The sequence below is a fragment of the Protopterus annectens genome, chromosome 5.part0, assembly GCF_019279795.1.
Source record: "Protopterus annectens isolate FY-2018-M chromosome 5.part0, PAN1.0, whole genome shotgun sequence".
In the NCBI taxonomy this organism is placed as follows: Eukaryota; Metazoa; Chordata; order Ceratodontiformes; family Protopteridae; genus Protopterus; species Protopterus annectens.
The window spans coordinates 1,098,147,297-1,098,168,413 of record NC_056735.1 but is presented as its reverse complement, the minus strand read 5'-3'; the positions used below and the strand labels follow the sequence as shown (position 1 = coordinate 1,098,168,413).

At 42.0% G+C, this 21,117-nt stretch overlaps 1 protein-coding gene across 4 annotated transcripts in view; it reads left to right on the top strand.

The window, feature by feature from the left end:
* Window positions 1-1,869, top strand: part of MIX23 (mitochondrial matrix import factor 23) — a 438,171-nt gene extending 436,302 nt beyond the window's left edge. For all 4 annotated transcript variants that reach the window (XM_044070967.1, XM_044070968.1, XM_044070965.1 and 1 more), the window contains one exon: window positions 173-1,869. Coding sequence is in view for 1 of the 4 variants with exons in the window: in XM_044070966.1 (XP_043926901.1) it covers window positions 173-223 (51 nt within the window). In the remaining 3 variants the exon portion in view is untranslated. The remainder of the gene's footprint in view (window positions 1-172) is intronic.
* Window positions 1,870-21,117: the final 19,248 nt, after the last annotated feature.

Below are 21,117 nucleotides of genomic sequence, written 5' to 3'. Positions count from 1 at the left end.
GCCTTTGCCTCTAATTTTCCGATATTTATAAGATGACATAGGTTTAAGAGTGATGGCAGGTTGTCTGAATATTTTTAACGTGCAACTTAAATAGGAACCTTCAGTCATAATTTGCCTTGTGCTTGTTCACCAAGTTTGCAGTCATTACTGATGCATGTATTTTTGATTTCAGATATTTAATGAACGTTGCCGGATCCACTACAAACCTCCACCAAAGAAGTGAACTGAGAAAAGGCCTCTGTTTGGCACCAGTAGAGACTTTTGAGATCGTTACTATAATAATTTTTATCATGACCAAGGCAGAACATTGTTTAATGATGCCATTCATGTGTTGAGCATGAAAAGATGAAGCAGGACACAGAGAAGTTGTACTCCAAACAGTTGTTTATAAGCTTTATATATGATGTACAAATTTTATAAAAATGATTTATAACAATTAAAGAATTTTGAGCAAAAAAGCAAATTTATTTTGTACATGCTTTGAATTCACATTTTTTGAGAAAAGCATTTTATTTTGTACATACATTGAATTTGAACAAAGTGAACATTTATGATTTAATGTGGTTTATTGTTTTATAGTAGTCTTAATATTTATTTGGAATGCTATTCAGGAGCACATTGGCTTTCAGTGCAACTTTCCCAATGGCTTGTGTTGGTTTAGATTTTGACTGTTCTGTACTGTTCTATTTTAAATTATGTGAAATTCTGAGACCATCAGTGTCCTGCAGCCTTTAAAGGACAATCTGTTTATTGACTGTGTTTGACTTTGCTGTTGTTACATGCTTGAGGATATTTTCTTGGATTTAGCCTCAAAACATGATCCTTCCACATCTTTGAAGTAACTATTTTGTGTTTTTACATTTAAAATTAGCATCTGCTAGAGTTGATTTCAGAGTACTCTACTATGTTTTGTGTTGTCATAGATTTTTCTATTTATGACTGTTTTAGCAAGTAATCTCCTTGTGAGAGAAGGCGTGCTGCCATTGTTCTGGACACAATTTACTGTTTCCTGTCTTTTCTTAATTGGCCTGTGCACTCTAGTTTTTTTAAACTCGTGTTTTTGGACACTGAAGCTCTGATTGGCTACATGAGCTTGCCTGAGGACATTTTCTTGAACTCGACCTTGAAATCTAATCCCGCTACACCTAGGAATTGCTGTATAGTGTGTGAACTCTTGTGAACTATGTTTTCATATTTGCATGTATTTGCACATTCTGATTTTGTAAAGAAAAAAATATTCTATAAGAAATGTTACTTCTTAAATTATTACTGTATAACAAGTCTCTTGTAGTGCAAAAGAAATATTCAACTGAGCACAGTAGTGCAGTGATGCAGACACTTGAACACAACTTTGCCAAGGCAGGGGCAGCTGCTACATAGTAGATCTATGTACATCTAGCGTATCCCATTTCACCTATTACTTTTACTTATTACTGCTTTTATGATATCCAAGCCAATTTGCTAGTCTGCTGTAAACTATCACATTAGCGTAATTTGTATGCTGTTTTGGCATTCAAGTCATATTGTCAGACTTTGTATTCATTGTTCAAAATGTTGCTGCTATTGTCTTTACCAATTTTGTATCACCATTTCTTGCTGATTGCATTGCAATCGAACTGTCTGCTGCTGTGGCACCCAGGCCTATTTGCTAGGCACTATATCGTATTCATAAATTGTGCTACTGCTATTATTATACTGTATTTTAAAGTGCTGTTATTACAACCTTCTACCGCTGTTTGCCATGCTAAGTAACTCACTGTGACATAATTATCTGTTGGATATTATGCCAGATTGCTTTGCCATTGTAATGGTTTTAAATCATTTGCTGAGGCTATCTTCATTGTAATTATAATTTCATTATTGCTGCTGCTACTACTCCCTTGTTGTATAAGCTGAGCAAGTATACAATTGAGCCTGACTTCAGCTGTAATTCTGAAGTTGTTTCAGTTAAGCTGGACATTCAAAGACTCTTTATAGCAAAGGTGTACCCACTGCTGTGTAAAAATGTACTAACCTACTTCACTTCTACCTGTAATTCACTTTTTACTTTACTGTACTGTCTTTGCTAGCACACCTTAACTCCTGTCATAATTAATCATTTAAAAAATTTTTCCAAACAGCAAACCTTATCCATGTGCTCCTTACACACTAGTCACTACAAACTATAAGGCCATAGTCTGTCTTTAGTGCCAGTTTCATAGCTCTTGGCACCCTGAGGCAGTGTAACAGCTGCTTTATCCTTACTTGCAGACATTTTCTTCTGCTACATGATTCTGTGTGTGAGGTACAAGCATTTATTAACCTTGGAGATCAGCCTATCATCTAACGTTATTGGCAGTACCTACCAAGTTATCAGTACTAACACCCATCTCTCACAGCCATGCCCACCTTTGTCTAAATCAGCAAATAACCCATCTTGTGTTTAAAATCCCTGCCCAAACCTTAACGGTCTCCAAGATGTCAAGTCAGATCTACAGGATATTCAGTATCTCAATTGCAAGTAAACTGCATCCATACTTGTATCCAGCAGTAGCAAAAGGGGGTCTCCAACTGGCAGGTCAACACTGTTAAGATATGGCTGTGCCAAAACATCTGGTAGCACCTTAATCATAGATCCACTCTATAGTGAGACAGACAAATGCTTCACTCACCGGTCTAAGCAAAGGCAAGGTGACTGCAAGCTGTCTCTCAGGTGCTAGAATCAATCATTTCACTAGATTCCTCAGGTCCCTTCATCCAAGGCGCACGCATGATTTGGTTACTGTGCATATGGGAGCAAGTGACTTGACGTGCAGTTCCTTGGATCATATGAAGAGGGACATGATAGAAATCTCAGAATATGCACCTGAGGTTTTCTGAAATTAGTCTTGAGCAACATCCAATCAGCAAAAGTGATGTCACAATACAAGCAAAATGATTGATTTTAACTTTTGGCTTAGTTAATGGTGTCATTCTAAGGAGGTTTGATACAAATCATCTTGGGACAATGATGACTGGCAGCCATATCTGCTTTGCTAGGGATGGCCTGCACCTCTGTCCTAATTGCTGTTTACTGTCGTATGTTGACCATCCCCCATCATGCCTTCTTGGGGGAAAAGTCAGTTCTTTGAAACTACCAATATAATCAAACAAAAATAAGACTATATAAAGGTAGCACTGCTGAATATTAGAAACCTAAATACAAAGTTGTACTCCTTTACAACCCTTCCTGACCCTCGAAAATATAGGTATCTGCATAGTTACTGAAACAGTTTCATTGTAGTTGTAGCACACCACATTCCTTTCAGACCCACTATGAAAAATGACTATTGTTGGAGGAAGTGTGTAGGTATTCATAAGAAGCCAAGTCACATCTAGAGTGCTGCTGCATATCCTGGTTACTGTCAGTAAAAGCCCATGTTATTTCATAGACAACTACTGTGCCCACTGTGTCATTTTCAACCCTTGAGGCAGATAAACTTGAATTCCTCCAGTTTGATCTTAACAGAATACTCCTTGTGGAATTTCAACTATCTTCCCATTAACTGGGAAACCACAGTTAAGTAGCACAGTGATTCCTAGATTTCTTAAATGCTAGCTGCTTTAGAACAAGTAATTCATCCCCTAACCAGGGGATCAAACATTGGATCTAGTCCTCACCAGTATAATCGTATTATGCTCTGCACCTGTAGTTTCCCCTTGATTTGTCAAACACAACCACTATACAATAATCACTGTGAAAGTAAAGCCCGGTTTACCATCAAACCCTTCTGTCTTTACAAATTGTTGTAAGACAAATTATTACTTATAGCTGAGGACCCCCCCCCACACACGCACACACACACACACACTGCTAAGTTTAAGGAATATTTCTGTGCTCACTTAAAAGCCTGAGACACAAGTATAATGTCAAGTTCAGGAATGAATGCCTATGGCATAACCATTTTGTAAACAAACTGTATAATAATATGAATAAACTTATTGCCCATAAGAACTGACTTAATACCCCAACGTCTAAAACTGTACTCATGGATTGTCAAAAATTCACAAGCAAAATCAAATCCTGCAGAGGAAGGTATGAATTTAAATTTGCAACCAATGTCAATAGAATCATAGATTAGTACTAGGCTAAGTGCACTTGTGGGCCATTTTAAGCCTAGCCAATTACCCCATGTGAGAATCAAACCCTGCACCTTGTGTCTGTAAGGTAAACAACTTAACCATTATGCCAGCCTCCCACCTAGCAATGAAAAAGCCTTTTTCAGCAGTATCAGAAACCTTAGACGCTGTACCCAGCTTGCACTAAGCTAATACATAATGACACATACTAATCATCCGGAGACATACCCACCATATTAGCAGAAAACTAGCTCAAACTTAATACCCTTTTCTCTTCCTAATTTCCCCTACCTTTTAGCGTGCCCACACCCTAATCACTTTGGAGGAAGTCCTGAGGGCTCTCTCCACAGCCAAAAACACTGGCTCTATGGGTCCAGATAATGTGCCAGGCAGCCTTCCTGTCAGCAATGAACACAACCTTATAGATTTGTTCCCAAACCTATCCAATCTCAGCCTATTCATGTATTCATGCAAGAGGTGTGGAGAGCTGTTTTAGTCAGTCCACTGCACAAGGAGGAGGACCCACCACAAATCCTGGAAACTAGCAGCCTATAAGCCTTATCAGTAAACCAGAACACCAACAAGCATAAACAATGCAGGCCACAAATAATTTAGTGCTTTCATCCAAGGTAAAAGGTAGCCAGCCACAGGGTGTACCTCGAGAGAGTGTCACAAAATCACATACAAGAGTGCCCAGCTTGCAACATAGGTAGATTTCCTTCTAGTAAAGAAATGGCACTGGGGTAGAATCAACAATTGCAAAGTCATCTTCAGTGAAACAGTCTGCCCACAGCATAAACCATTGGTTGCTACAATCAGTTGCAAGCAATGGTAAGAGAAGGCTCTTAGGTCAACGGAGACTAGGCTGAAGATCTGGAAGTTGCCTAGAGAAAATGCAGAAGCATTCAAGGAAATACTCCTGGCTCTGCACCTCTGGAAGAGGAGGAAATGGATGGAGTTGAAGAAGAATGACAGTGCTTCAAAACACCATGTGTGAGGACTGTAGCACAGATATGTGGCTGAGACAAGTATGGAAATAAAGTGCATAAGAAAAGCTGGTGGTGAATGCAGAAATCCAGGAAGTTATCAAAAGAAAGGAGGAGTGCAGGAAAAAATGGGAGATAGAAAATACAGACCAGGCAAAAAAGAAACATTGGTTGTCTAATAAAGAGGCTTGGAGAGCAGCTGCAGTAGCAAATAACAGGGCATCAGAGACATCTGGAAAGTAAATCAGTAGGTGGTACAAAGAAATTTTTCAGATTGCAAGTTAGAGACAGAAAGATAAAGAAATTTGCCATCAAACACCATAAGGGATGCCAGCAATAACCTGCTTGCCAGTCCACAGGACATCAAAGACCGGTATAAGGAATACTTCCAGCAGCTTCTGAATGAAGAAAAACATACAGAAGTTGTACTGTCGCAGACATAGCATATGATGAAAAAAAAGAGGAGGAGCCCATACTAGAATTAAGAACAGCACTAAGAACAATGAAGTCAGGAAAAGCAGCAGGCTCTGGTGAAATCCGCTCATGTTGGGTAACTTAAGGGAGAAATGTCTCCTCTTGGGTATGGAGATAAAGGTGTATCCCAGATGACTGGAGAATAAACATACTAGTGCCAGTGTATAAAAACAAATGGGTCATTCACAACTGTGAGCAGTATAGGGGAATCGGATTCCTGACTCGCACAAAGTGCATGAAAGTTGTGGAGGAGACGACTCTTAATTATGCAGAATAGTAGAAAATAAGTTGAGAGATGAGTAGCTCGGGTTCATATCATTATGTAACACTACTTACCCAATGTTTGCAGTAAAACAGTTGAGAAGAAGCTAGAGTTGACAAAGTCCAGCTGGGCATTCCTGGACTAGGAGAAAGCATATTGCAATGTAAAGCTGATTTGGGCAGTTATGCAGTGGTTTGAAGTTCCAGAAACGTGGTAAAATTAGTGCAGGCTGTGCAGAAGGGCCCATGACACAAGTATGAACAATGTTAGGACTCGAAGTATATCATACCAGCAAACAAGGAGGTAACAGAAACACTCATAAAACAGCAAAACCTCTTGTGTAGTTCCAGAGTCATGTCAAATTCATGCTTCCAAAATACAAAACTTTAGATCCAGATCATTTGAACAGCTGTTCATTAAATCACAGAAAATAAAAAGACTGTTAAGCGCTTTCATCCCTCAACAGAAGCAAGGGGACTTCATCAGAATAGCTATTACACTTCAGAACCTTCCTTTTATACTGAATCAGTTAACTGGTTGTTACACCCATAACATTTAAAGTGACCAGTGCTTTTTACAAGAAACTTCACACACAAATTTAAATGCACACAAAAAAGCACTAGTATGTATATTACTGTAAAATATTACTAAAAACCTAATAAAAGAAGCATATGCTGTTGAGATGTAAAAATAAAATGTTAACACAATGTTGAAATGTATAATATATAATGTGAAGTTCTATCTCGCCATTCATTCATACTGATGGGTTCAGAGCCGATCTACTACAAAGCCTGAGGATTTCAAGTAGCTCAAGGCCAAGTCCCTATCCCATGATGCACCTAGAGTTACCCCAGATCTAGTTTGCCGATGCAACTGATTGGAGGTTCTTGCTAGCTCGGGCCAATAAAAACTTTACTAGTATTCTACTTCAAAAAATTATTGAGATTTTATTGTTAAAATGGTTAGATATTTAGGTTAGCTAAGCTCTTATAGCTTTATCTGCAGTTTTCCCTTCCCTTGTGTGCCTTTTTATAGCTATATATTTGGCCTAGTTTTTTCATAATCCTAGTTAAATTTTCTGACTGAAAGTTGTTTATTCAGTGACCTTTCTGTCACTCTCTTTTCTTAGTCATGGTATTGTGTGATTACTTAGTGACCTTTTGTCAAAAAATTATAGCTGTTAGAGTTAACTTGCTAGTGTGTAGTTTAGTGATTTATCACTTATGAATATTGTCTGTTTAGGTAATGTGTGTGTGCTTGTTAGCCTTAGTTTGAGGGCTTGTGCGCTTATATTTAGCCTGTTTTTTTATTAGAAGGCTAATTCATATTGTTGTGTTGGGTGTGTCCATTTTCTGTCATGGCTGATGACAAGGCTAAACACCTTAAGTCAGGGTTTAAAAAATGCCCTAAATGTGGGCAGAAGATGTTTTTTACTGACTGCCATGTCAATTGTGTCTACTGCTTAGGTGCCTTGCACTTACAAGAAACATGTTGACAGAACCCACACTGTGAAAGTAGCAGACCCCAAATCCAACTTCAGACCAGTGACAAGTGGAGTACCATAGGGTTCAGTCCTGGGTCCTCCCCTGTTTGGTGTCTACTTCTCTGAAGTACAGGCTAACACAAAAGGTCTTTGGCTAACAAAGTTTGCAGATGACTGCAAACTAGGAGCCATAATTGAAACTCATAACAATGTGGACATACTACAAAAGGGCCTCACTGAGACAGCTGCTTGGTGTCAAAGCCATGGCCTAAAGCTCAATGCCAAAAAGTGTGTTGTCATCCTCTTTGGTAAAAACTCTGTACCCATGAACTACCACATAAGTGGTAGTCTTCTTAATGCCGAAAGTGTGATAAGAGACCTTGGGACACAGGTGGGACAGTAGTCTCCTTTGATAATCACATCGCCACAGTGGTCAGGAAATCCTTTTATGTGGCTCACCTCATCACAAAAGGTTTCTCATCCAGAAAAAGAGGTCATTGTTCTCCTCTACTCATCACTCATTAGACCCATTATAGAGTACAATGCCCCTTTTGGTATGTACCTCACAAGACATCTACAACAACTGGAAAGGCCACAGAAATACCTCACAAAGAGGATTACTGGCCTCAAGCAGATGCCCTATGCAGACCGTCTCAAAAAACTCCAGCTTTACTCCATTGCATATCGCCTACTCAGAGGCGATCTCTTTCTAACATACAAAGCTATGTCAAACCCAGAGCTGTTGGACTTGCTCCACTTAAAGAAATCCCAATTCCTCCGAGCTACATGCTCTAGGGACCTACATTTTGTCACCACAATAAACAGAACATGCTGGAGGGATAGATTCCTGTCCCAGAGACTTCCCATACTCTGGAACAAACTACCTATATATGTTAAACAGAGCTCCTCATTAGCACTCTTCAAGAAAAATCTTGATTGGATGGGAAATAGGAAATTCACCCCAGAGATGGCTTCTGTGGCTCTGGTCGACAGGGGCACAGGAAAATAATTTTCTTGGGTGGCGAAAGCCAGGGTACCTTTTTGGTTAGACTTATATAGACCCTAGGGCTAATAGCCTAGTACCTTCCTATGAACCTATAAGTACCTACCTATGAAACCTATATGCCATTCCTTTTCTTCTCGGGTTCTCCAAGAGAGAAAGAGGAAACTTACTGACGGGGTTGTTGAAACCTTCTTTCCAGGAGACTTTGAGTGACCAGGATGGATCTATTAAGTCCTCAAAGTCTTCCAAGACTTCTGTGGATTCAAGAAAGTTTGACATTGGCTCCGCAGGTCTCGGAGCCGACTGTCTTGACTTTTCGGAGCCAATATACGAAGTTCCAAAATCTCCTCTACTTCAGTCGGTACATCGATCCACTCATCTCTGTCTTCTGTTATCCTTTCAGATTTGGATGTGGATCGGGTGATGCACAAGCCTTTACAGGCACCGGCCTTTGCAAAATTATCGGCTCCAACCCAGGCGGCTTCAGAGCCAAAGACCCCTATGCCAGCTACAACTCTTCCTCTTCAGAGCCATACCGGTCCTTCAGAGCCTTCGGAGTCGATGCCTGCTCCAGTGTCTTCGGCTCCATTCACTCTGACATCCTCGGAACCGAATGAGGACTCTAAAAGCTGACACTCTGGTCGGGTCCAAGGAGTATAGTCTAATAGACTTGTTTGTTCCGACTGTGTCTCTCGGGGCTTCGGCTTGGATGAACTCTGCTCCTACCTTTGGCTCGGAGCCCACTGTCCCGGTGCCGGGGGTATCAACTGCTTCCTCGGATCCGTTGGTCCCTTCACATTGGAACAGGGGTGCTTTAGAAGCCATGAGGCAAGTTATGTCTCCTAAGACATTCTCAACTTCAGGTCCAGATTAAAGTCTGAAGAAGCATTATGTAGACGTGAAAGCACTTACTATATACTGCAGTTATTAAAGGATTTTTTTATACTTCTGCCGTGGCGAGCCTCATCTGTTTTTTTAGACACCAGTTTCTTCATCCCCTAAAGTACCTGTCTGCTTCACAGATCCTGGCAAAGCGCAGAGACCAAGAGCCTTAGGAAGCCCCATTCGGTGGCCCATGCTGTTCCGAGATCTCACCAGAAGCTCCCACTGATGAGGTTCCCAGGAAGAGAGCTTGTAAGAGGAAACAGACTCCCCTCAGGAGTCCCTAACATTTGATACTGACTTGGATGAATCAGAAGGGTCCCCCTCTGAGGATATTTCATTTGCAAAGATACTTGAAATCCTTAGGCAGAGGGGGGTGATTGGCAGTCCACAAACCCTACTGAAGACGAGTCTGTTCTCCTGAAGGCTTTCGGGTCTCAACCCTCCACCTCTTGGGTATCCCCGCCCTTCGATGAGCTTATACAGCTGGTCTCACGAAGGTTGTGGGAGTCTCCGGACACCATGGAGCCTGTCCCTAGGAGGCCTAATAAGTTCATATCTCTCCCCCAATATAAATTCTTCTTGACCAAAGGTGTGCCAGTTGATGCCATGGTGGTGACTACAGCCACCCAAAAGGAAATGTCTGAAACTTCCTCGTCTATCTATCCTCCTAACAGAGACTCCAGGATCATGGATAGATATGGGAAGCGCATGTTTAGTTCAGTGGCTTTTGCACTCTGTTCGCTTAACTATTTAACCCATTAAACGAGACTGCAAAGAGATCTCCTTAAAGAGCTGGGAGGTGCTCTTCAGGGTACAGTAGCTGCAGGAGCTATAGACAAAGTTCCCTCCCAGCTTGCTACTCTCAACTCCATTGTTAACTTGTCCATGCGCCTCATTTCATATGCAGCTGATGGAACGAGCAGGGCAGCGGATACAGGAGTTGCTCTTAGGAGACACTCCTGAATGCGCTTGTGTTCCTTCGCCGAGCCCAGGTCATCCTTTGTGAATACCCCTTTTGATGGCTCGTCCCTTTTTGGACCCAGAGTTAAGGAAACTTTGACCAGGTGTGAGCAGGAGAGAAAGACTCTGTCTGCCGTCGGAGTCTGATTTTCCACCCCTACCAGACCCTACCCCAAGGGTCAAAGGGGAGGGAAAATGTGGTTCTGAAAAGCCCAAGGAGCCTTTCAGGACACGCATGGTGATCCCCCCTCCAGGGGCAGAGGAGGGGACAACAATGGAAGACACTGCCCTCGTGGCAGAGGGGGTCCACAAATCTAGGGTGACAGACATCACTTCTTTGGGAAGCCCTACCAGCGCTCCTGAAAGGAGGCCCAACTGTCCTGCTCTGGAGGCAGTCGGGGGTCGCTTATCTTCGTACCTAGACACCTGGCTCAAAATAAACAACAACTGGGTACAAAGTATCATTTCCAGAGGATACTTCATCCCATTCGCCACATCCCCTCCACCGACAAGAAAAATCCCAGACCTTCCACCCAGTTACAGGGAACAAGCAACAGTAGAGGTCCAGACTTTGCTAAGAAAGAGTCATCCAGCCAGTCCCAGCAGACCAGACAGGATCCAGAACTTACTCGAGATTCTTTTTAGTTCCAAAAAAGACAGGGCTGGAGACCTATATTGAACCTCAGAAGACTAAACAAATCTGTAAAGAAAGAGAAGTTTCAGATGGTCATGCTTCAGTCAGTACTTCCCTTTTTAGGGAAAGACAATTGGATGTGCTGGATAGATCTCCAGGATGTGTACTACCACATAAAAATGGACAGGACATCCAGGGATCATCTGCGCTTCCAGCTGGGAGCCAATCATTACCAGTTTCAAGCCCTGCCCTTTGGTCTCACTACAGCCCCCAGCGAGTTCATCAAATGCATGGCAGTGGTCACGGCTCACCTGAGACGTTTAGGATTCCAGGTGTTTCTGAACCTAGATGATTGGGTCCTCACTGCCATCACCTGGCATCAACTCATTCAGGCCAGGGAATCCACTCTGTCACTCTACAGCCATCTGGGCATTACAATAACTCAGAAAAATCTGCCTTGTCGCCATCACAGCATATCGTCTTTATCAGAGCAGAACTGGACACCACCGTCATGCTAAGACTTCCAGTAGAAAGAGTCTTACTACTCCATCTGCAGGTCCACATTCTAATAGCCAAAAACAAGGCTCCAGCATCAGAAGGTCTAAAATTGTTAGGTATGATGGCAGGAAGCAATTCTGGCCATACCACTAGGTCGAATGCACATGCAGATACTGCAATGGCTGTTGTTCACTCAGTGGTTTTACCAAGAGCTCCCCATGTCTCACCTGATAATGATCACAAACTCCTGCAAAAAGGATCTTCAGTGGTGGTTGACCTCACTTCATGTTACGATAAGACGTCCATTTGTTTTACCCCCACCAGCGGCCACAGTGACCACGAACACTCCCCTGATAGTGTGGGGGGGGCATTTTCAGGGAAGAACAGCCCATGGCACATGGACCGATCGAGAGATGCATCTGGATATCAATGTCTTAGAGATGAGAGCAGTACATTTGGCATTACAGTACTTCCAGGACACACTTCCTCTGGGTACGTTTGCGATTCAGACGAACAACATGTCCGTGGTTTGGTACTTGAACAAACAAGGAGGAACCAGGTCAATACCTCCTTTGTCTGAGACCCTAAGAGTATGGCAGTGGGCTATATCCACCCAGCGCTTTCTGTTAGCAATGCACATCCCGGGGAAATCCAACGTGATAGCAGACAAGCTGAGCAGAGCATTTTTTTTTTGCCCCACAAGTGGTCCCTCAAGACAGAAATAGCGGACAGGATATTCTGCAGGTGGGGCCAGCCTTGCTGTGACCTTTTTGCCAGTCACATGAACACGAAATGCAGGAGAAGCCCCAAGGGACGCACTCATTCACGATTGGCCCCAGGTCTCTTGTATGCATTCCCATCAATCCCGTTGATACCCAAGGTATTATAGAAAGCAAAAGCCCTGGGAAGGACAATCATTCTAATAGCTCCTCATTGGCCTAGTCAGATTTGGTTCCCCTTCATCTTTTGGAGGACCCCAGATTCAGAACCCAGTTCTGGACCTTCTGATGCACTCATCGGGGGTGCAGTCCCTGAAGCTGACAGTTTGGCTGCTCCAATTCCCATTATAGCCAGGTTCCATAACCTTTCTGAGACAAAGCACATTCTCTTATCCTCTCATAAATCCTCTATGAGGAAGCTATACCTCAACAAATGGAAAAAATGTTGTATATGGGCCTCTAAAAACAATATTGATCCTTACCAAGCCCCTATGGCCTCTATACTAGAATTATTGACCGTGATCTTCAATAAAGGAGCTGCAGCAGCAATAGTCCTTGTTCAACTTGCTGCCATTTCTAACTTTCATCTTGGATTTGAAGGGTTGAATATTATGTCACACAAATTATCCAAAGCCTTTCTCAAAGGGACCTTTCATATTATACCACCTGTGAAATCTCCCTATTCCCCATGGAATATAAATTTTATGCTTTCCCACATAATTCTTCCTCCATTTGAACCACCTTCTTCATGTGACCTCAAATTTCTGTCATGGAAAACTATCTTTTTAGTGGCTATTCTGCCCACAGAGTGTCAGAGCTTCAAGCCTTGTCCATTAAGCCTCATTTGATTTTTCATGCTGACAGTCTCACTTCGAACAAACCCCTCTTTTTTGCCCAAGGTTTGCACTGAAACTAATCTTAACCAAATTATTGATTGGCCAGTTTTCTTCCCCAATCACTCCAGTCTAGAATACATGCTGCACAAACCTGATGTTCACAGACAGCTCAGATTTTATTTGGATAGAACAAAAGATTTCAGGAAATCAGATCAGATTTTTGTTTCCTATTCAGACACCAGGAAATATATGCCAGTGGCTAAAACAACTCTAAGTGGTTATCTGATTGTATCACCTTTGCTTATTCAGCTGCCAATATGCCCTTACAGCATAAAATTAAAGCTCACTTAACCAGAGCGGTTTCTACATCTTCTGCCTTTTCTGCCAGACTTCCTGTTGATAACATTTGTGCAGCAGCCACTTGATCAAAACCCCATACCTTTATCACTCATTACAAAGTTGACAGGACCTCCTTTGGAGCCACGGTCCTGAGAAATATACTCCCATAAGCCACCCGAGGTAGATGGTGCTTGGGACGCTACCCATCAGTAAGAATGAACGGCAAGATAAAACAACTTCACATAAAGAAGTTATGTACTTGCCATAATGTTCCATGTGAGTTGTTCATCTTGCCTTCATTCTTACGTCCCTCCCTCCTACCCCCTTCTGGGTTTTCAGAAGATCGAGATACTAGATTATTCCTGATCACTCAACCCTTCTATACTTTGTTATGGAGTTGTATAATGACATATGGTACTATTATACACAGCTAACAAGATCTGAAGTAACTGTAGGTGCATCATGGGATAGAGACTTGGCCTCGAGCTACTTGAAATCCTCGAGCTTTGTAGTAGGCTGACTCGGAGCCGAAGGATTGGCTCTGAACCTATCAGTAAGAATGAAGGTGAGATGAACAACTCCCATGGAATGTTATGGTAAGTACATAACTTCTTTTATAAAATATATTATATTGTAAAAATATGCTAAAAACAGCCATAGTGGATGGGATCCACCAGAAAAACAAAATTGCATATGTGTACGTGAAGTGATGTTATAATTTTAGTGCCCTGTTTTTAAGCAGTGGTAATAAGGAGATGATATTGTTGATGCCAGATGCCTTAACTGCATTCAACCTCATTTGCCATTGTCTTCTTCCGGCTTTTCCCGGTTGGGGGTCGCCACAGCAGATCATCTGTCCGCTCATGATTGGCAGTGGAGTTTTATGGTGTCCAGTTGCCAACCCGGCGCCCAACCTTCCAGAGAAGGCGCACACACTCACACCTAGGGCCAATTTAGTGTGCCCAGTCCACCTACTGCATGTCTTTGGGATATTGGAGGAAACTGGAGCACTCTGAGGAAACCCACACGACCACAGGGAGGATATGCAGACTCCGCACAGAAGGAACCCCAGCCAAGAATCTAACTGGAGAACCTCTTGCTGTGAGGCGGCAACACTAACCGCTGCACCACTGTGGCCGCCCTAACCTCATTTGCCATTGTAATTCAGCTAATTCTAAGTTCATTTCCCACCAACCACCTCTAGGGTACTTGGGGACCACCTCTAAAGTACCAAATTTGAATTTAGAAAAAATTGGGCATTCAGTACTGTGTCTATTCAGTAATTATTTGCACAGGGTACTTCATACTTAACTTTGAATCAGCAGGTGGTACTTGTGTTTAAAGATTTCATTTCCTTCATTACTTTCCCAAAATAGTTCTATACCAAGTTTGAAGAATTTTTTTTTTTACACGTTATGTCATTCCAGTAAATGCTGTCCAGAAAGTTTTGCTAATTAGCTAAGCAGTGATATCAATTTTTGTAATCTTGCAGCAATTCTTTATTGACCTATCAACAGCTGATGCACTAAGGCTCAGGTTTTCAAAATTAGCCACCAGAGAAGGTCTTTCACCAGATATGCAACTTTTTCCAAGATTTCGCCTCCACTTAGGTTTAATAGAAAGGAATTGCAGAGGATCCTTCCTTCCTGAATGTGATTGGAAGGCTTCACTCCCTGTCCACCCACAAAAAACAGATTTGCTGCATGGTCTGTTCTGTCAGCTAGTGGTATAGTTTAGCAAGTTTTCATAGATATAAACATTCTGTCTTTGTAAAACAAGTCTGTTATTTTTGTGTTGCACAGATTTTTTCACAGCAATTTCTTTTTCTGTTTTAAGATGCCTTTTTGTCCACTTGGAAAGCATTTGGATTTATGTGAATAACTTGCATACCTGACTCATCCTAAATGGTTTTGCCTGTTGCTTATTTGCAGATTATTCTTTGTACATCTGATTACTTTGCACATGTTAGCTTATGTTAAAATTATTTATTCTTTTATAATGTAATCCATTGTCTTCCTTTTATTTAAAAGGACTATAGTTTAAGTTGGGTCATGTGGTCTGCAAATAGAATAAATGTAAGGTAGTTACTGGATTAGGGTTGAAGCTCTCTTATTTGATAGATATTAAATGAATCAGTTATTTAAGTGTAAATAAATTTTAAGTGACTTTTTCATCTCTGTTTTCTTAAAGTTGTAGCAGTAGAGAAATAAACCCCAAAAAAGCGCATGGTTTGTCAATAAAACTCTGACTTGGGTATAAGATGATTGCTTAATATTTCCCTCTGCATTGTCCAGAGGACAGTTGCATGTTGCTTAATCACTTCCACCCACATAGTCAAATCTGATCTAGATGATTGCTAAGCATCATTTATTCAGATAAGTAAATATATATATATATATATATATATATATATATATATATATATATATATATATAGTGATCTGTACAGATAGAGTTCATTGCTTAAAAATAATGCATCTCCCAGAAAGGCTACTGCCTCCTCAAGCTAAGTAAGTATCCAACACTGTTTACTCTTCTCTTGAGGGAAACAGAATATTTAGGTCTACAGCAAAACCAAGCGCTTCTTTTTTTTCTTTGAGACATTGTGACCTTGGAGTTGGTATACTGAGTTAGGAGTTATGTAATCAAGGCAACCACTTTGTGAGGGGCAAGGGAGGTTGGAATCCCCTTGCAAAAATAAGTGATATATTCACAAAAATACTGTGGTGTCACACTGTTATAAGTTCTGTCTGCCTTCTAGCATCAGACTGTAGTTTTCTGTAGACACATTATTTTCATTTGCTTCATAAGAAATATAGGACAATCAAGTCACAAAACTATTTACACCTTGTGAGTACCCAGCCTCATGCTGTACCCTCGTATTCAAGAAGGCCAAAGCAGGTCAATCGTGGAGTAAATGAATAGGTGCCCATCCACTCATCCAGGTTTAATTTGAAGGATGCTGAGATGTCACACAGTACAACTTTCAGAGGAAGTTTGTTCCAGAGGTGCAGTAGGTATTGGGTAGTAAAGTTCTCTCCAGCACATTTTGTTTATATGCTGGTGGAGGTTTAAATCCCTAGTTCAAGTATTACTGGAGGTATTTGACTTGTAAAGACCCAAGAGGCCAAGGAGGGCGAGGTCTCCAGTGGTGTGCAACACAAAACATGGATCACAATGCAAGAGCCTATAAGAAACTGAGTAAAAGAATAGTGCTGCAAAACTTTCCTGGTAGCAGGGGGACTTTAGGCCGATAGTTGTCTTGGTTAGAAGTCTATGGAACATTAAGTTCTTGTCTAGAATGATACATCCCAAGCAGGATATTATACTCAATAATTGGACGAATTAGGACAGCTTAAAGAGCGATGATAATTTGACTTGGATGATGTAGCTTTAGATATTGGTTATGCTAAACAGAAGGATTTTCTGATTACAGTTATTATGTGATGATTGACTAAGATGAAATTATTAAACCAGGTACCACAAAACAGTAACATATGCGAGAGATGCAATTATACAGCCAAACTGGAGGCTAAGGTCTCTCCACCCAAGACTGGAACAGACAGTCATGAGGAGAAGGTTAACACTTGCACCACACCTCCAGCCTCACATAGACCTACTAAACCAGCACTGGCAAAAAATACACAAAATCATACTCGGAGGCTCTAAATAAAAACCTGCAAAAACATCAGAGAGCTCCAAAGCAGACACCCACAAAACCTGCACCTCCCGTCACAAACCAGACAAAACATAAAACACAAAATCAACGTGCCGCACAATCACAGCCCTTAAGGTGAAATAACATACCTAACACACTAGTAATAGGGGACTCAATAGTCAGGCACACTGACTCCCCACTCACTACGCCGGACAAGGAGAAGGTTACTGTTAGCTGCCTATTGGGAGCCAGAATCTGCCACATAACACAAGCACTCAGGTCACTCCAGAACAAGTGCAAATATGACTCTGTCATTGTTCATGTTGGTGAGAATGACCTGAGATGTACCTCCCTGGATTACATGAAAAGAGACATGGAAGAGCTCTCTGATCATGTAGCCCAGGCGGGTATGACCCTGACCCTGCGTTGCTACTCTAGACAAGATGCTTCCTGCCCTCACCAAGAATGATACCTCAGTATAAAGAAAAAATTATCAATTCCAATAATTGGCTAAGCTTCTGGTGTCATTCAAAGGGGATCCAGTGTCTGTCGGCCTGGGATGACATGCTCAACAAGCCGTGTTGCTTCGCAATCGACTGCTTGCACCTGTCACCCCTTGGCTTTCGAATACTGACCAAGGCTCTTGCTGCCCCCGTAGTGCCTTTTTTAGGCAAGGCTCAAAATTCAAACTCACCACCGTAAACAGCACAAGTAAAAAAAATGAGGGTTATGCTACTCAACGCCAGGAGTTTAAATCTCAAAATGCATGCACTCGAAGCACTCCTAAGTATGGAGAACGTCGACATCTGTGCAGTAACTGAAACCTGGTTCAAGGCTCCAGAGAGCACTCCAGCACTACTGGGCTACAACTCATACCACACATTTCGGCCACAGAACACGTACCGAAACACAAAAGGGGGGGTGTATCCATATCCATCAAGGATACTCTCACCTCCAGGTTAGTGGTGCAGCATGATACCTCTGAGATCATCCATGTGCAACTAACATTGGGCAAATCTGCAATGCAAATTGTGGCCTGCTACAGATCACCCTCCATGACCCAGGACCACCACTCCACTTTTCTGGAGACACTGGAAAACATGATGGTCCTACCGAACACCCTGATATTGGGCGATTTCAATTACCCTACCATTAACTGGCAAAACTACTTGAGTACAAACTCCCACGCTCAGCGCTTCCTGAAATTTATCACCTCAAATGCCCTGGATCAGCTGGTAAACTCCCCCTACCAGAGGCCACAACACATTGGACCTGGTCATCACCAACATGGGTGACAGGTGTTCCGTACCAGAGGTCATCCTGTCACTGGTTAGATCAGACCATAAACTAATCACCCTGGATGTCCACCCCCCATCACCACCCCCAACCAAGGAAACCACAGTGAAAAACTTTTCTAAAGCAAACTTCACCTTACTTAAGGCACAGGTGGTAGGTTTCACAGCCTCCACGCTAAAGGATAACACTCCCCAAGATGCAGAATCCTTTACAATTGCACTCTGAGCACCTACAAGGATGCATGGATCATACCATCCCTAGCAAGACCAAGACTCCCTCCCCTAAGAGAAGGAAACCAGTCTGGTGGACCCCTGCCATAAACAGGTTATACAACAGGAGGAGGAAACTAGTTAAGAAAAAAAGCAAATCCCAAGAAGGAAAGACATCCCTGATCAGTATCAGTAAGAAACTAAGGTCCCTCATAAAATCATCCAAGGCTACTTTGAAAGAAAAATAGCCAAGGATTTGAAAGATAACCACAAAGCCTTCTTTAGCTATGTCAAGAATCTAAGTGGCAATTCACAGATATGCTCTGAGCTAGTGCAAAATAGCACAAAATATACTGAACCTACTGATATTGCCAACATCCTGGCAGATGCATTCAGTGCAAACTTCACCTCCCTCTCACCCTCAAAAGGGCCCACAACAATACCGGAAAAGTGTAGTGTCCCAGAAATCACAGAAGCACAGGTGAAAACAGCCCTTTCAAAAGCCAAAAACACAGCATCAATGGGGCCAGATGGTGTCCCAGGCTGCGTCTTGCACGAACTAACCCCCCACCTAAACATGCTGTTCAACCTCAGACTCTCCACAGGCTACGTGCCCATAGAATGGCGCACAGCAACGGTTATTCCGCTCCACAAAGGAGGAGCCACAACTGACCCTGGTAACTATTGCCCCATAAGCCTGACTAGCCTGGTCTTCAAGGCTATGGAGCGCATCATCATATAACTCATTAACAAAGACATTGGTAACCTCCAAACACTTGACCTGACCCAGTTCGGCTTTAAGGGCAGATCATGCCTACTAAACCTGGTTGACTTCTTCGAGACAGTCATCAAGGCCATAGACGAGCGAAAGGTGGTTCACACAGCCTACCTTGATCTCGCCAAGGTGTTCTACACCATTCCTCACTCGGGTATTATAGAAAAACTCACCATCCTGAACATAAACCCCCTATGTCACAAGATGGGCTGCCAGCTGGCTTACAGACAGAACTCACACTGTAAGAATAGCGGGCTCCAGGTCCGACTCTAAACCAGTCACAAGTGGTGTCCCACAAGGCTCTGTTCTGGGACCCCTACTGTTCAGCATAGATTTCTCAGAAGTGCAGGCAAACACAGGAGGACTATGGCTAACCACGTTCGCTGATGACTGCAAACTGGGAGCCATAATTGATTCTCCAGCTGACACAGACATCCTTCAAAAAGACCTTACTGAGACAGACACCTGGTGTCAAAGTCATGGCCTCAAGCTAAATGCCAAAAAATGCATAGTCATCCTGTTTGGAAAAAAACACCCACGAATTACCACATAGGCGGCAGCCCCCTTAATACAGAAGAGGAGGTAATAAGAGAGCTGGGGACCCAGGTAGATAGTAATCTCTCCTTTGACAATCATATTGCCAAAGTAGTTAGTAAATCCTTCTATGTGGCCCATCTAATTACTAAGGGGTTCACATCTAGAAATAGAGGTTATAGTGCCCCTCTACTTGTCACTCATCAGACCCATCATAGAGTACAATGCTCCATTTGGGATGTACCTCACAAGACACTTCCAACAGCTGGAAAGACCACAAAAGCACCTCACCAAGAGGATTACTAGCCTCAAACATGTCCTATGCAGCCTAACTGAAAAAACTCCGGCTGTACTCAGTGGCATATCGCTTACTCAGAGGTGATCTCTGCCTGACTTACAAAGCCATGTCCAACTCAGAATTGATGGACATGCTCCACCTAAAGAAATCCAAGTCACTGCGAGCCACGCGCTCTATTGAGCTAAACCTCACCACAACAATAATTAGAACATGCTGGAAGGATAGATTCCTGTCACAGAGACTCCCCATGCTTTGGAACAAAATTCCTAACTACATTAGGCAGAGCCCCTCACTAACACTCTTCAAGAGAAGCCTTGACGAGTGGATGGGTAACAGAAAATACACCCTTGGGATCACTTCATTGGCTCTGCTTGACAGAGGCTCAATTAATTAATCAAATGGGTGACGAAAGCTGACACTCTGGCTAGGCTTAAAAATGCCCTCAAGCAGATAGCCTAGTACCTACCTATGAACCCAAGATCACTGTCTACATTATCAAAAAGAAAAGTTTAATTATCAGTTTATATTTTTATTTTGAGATTCTGTACTGCACAGTGACTATGTAAGTTTGCTCACTACATTAGAAATACATTTTGTCGGTGCATACTCATAAAGGCTCTTCTTTTTTTTTTTAATACTTGTACATACTACACTGTCTTTAAGGATGGGTATAAAAGTAAAATATATATTATTTTATGTATTGCTGTGTATTAAAACTACTGAGTATTATATGAAAGTGTTGAATATTTCCTTAACATTTCATTTATAATTCTTGCATACCTCTTGTATATACTATATATAGACTCTGATCCATGTAGGCAGTATATTGTAATGCTGCAGTGGATAATTTATACTCGTGATGTTTCTTTGATAGAGGCTTTATATATTTGAAATCTACCACTCTTAAGCTTAACTTTTGGCATTTCAGAGATTCAGCATATATCCCAATCCCCCCAAGCATCAGTGCTAAAATACTTCCACTTTGCTGAAGATTTTTTTCTTTTTTTAGAAGACCATTGTGTATATAGAAACAGACATTGACGATGATTGTGTTGCAGCACCTTCATGGTGTTGTACACTGTCCTATACACTCTTGCAACAACCACCTCAAAGTACATGGAGCTTATCCTTATGTATCCTCTTAGAAAAGAGCAAATTGAATCACCTTTA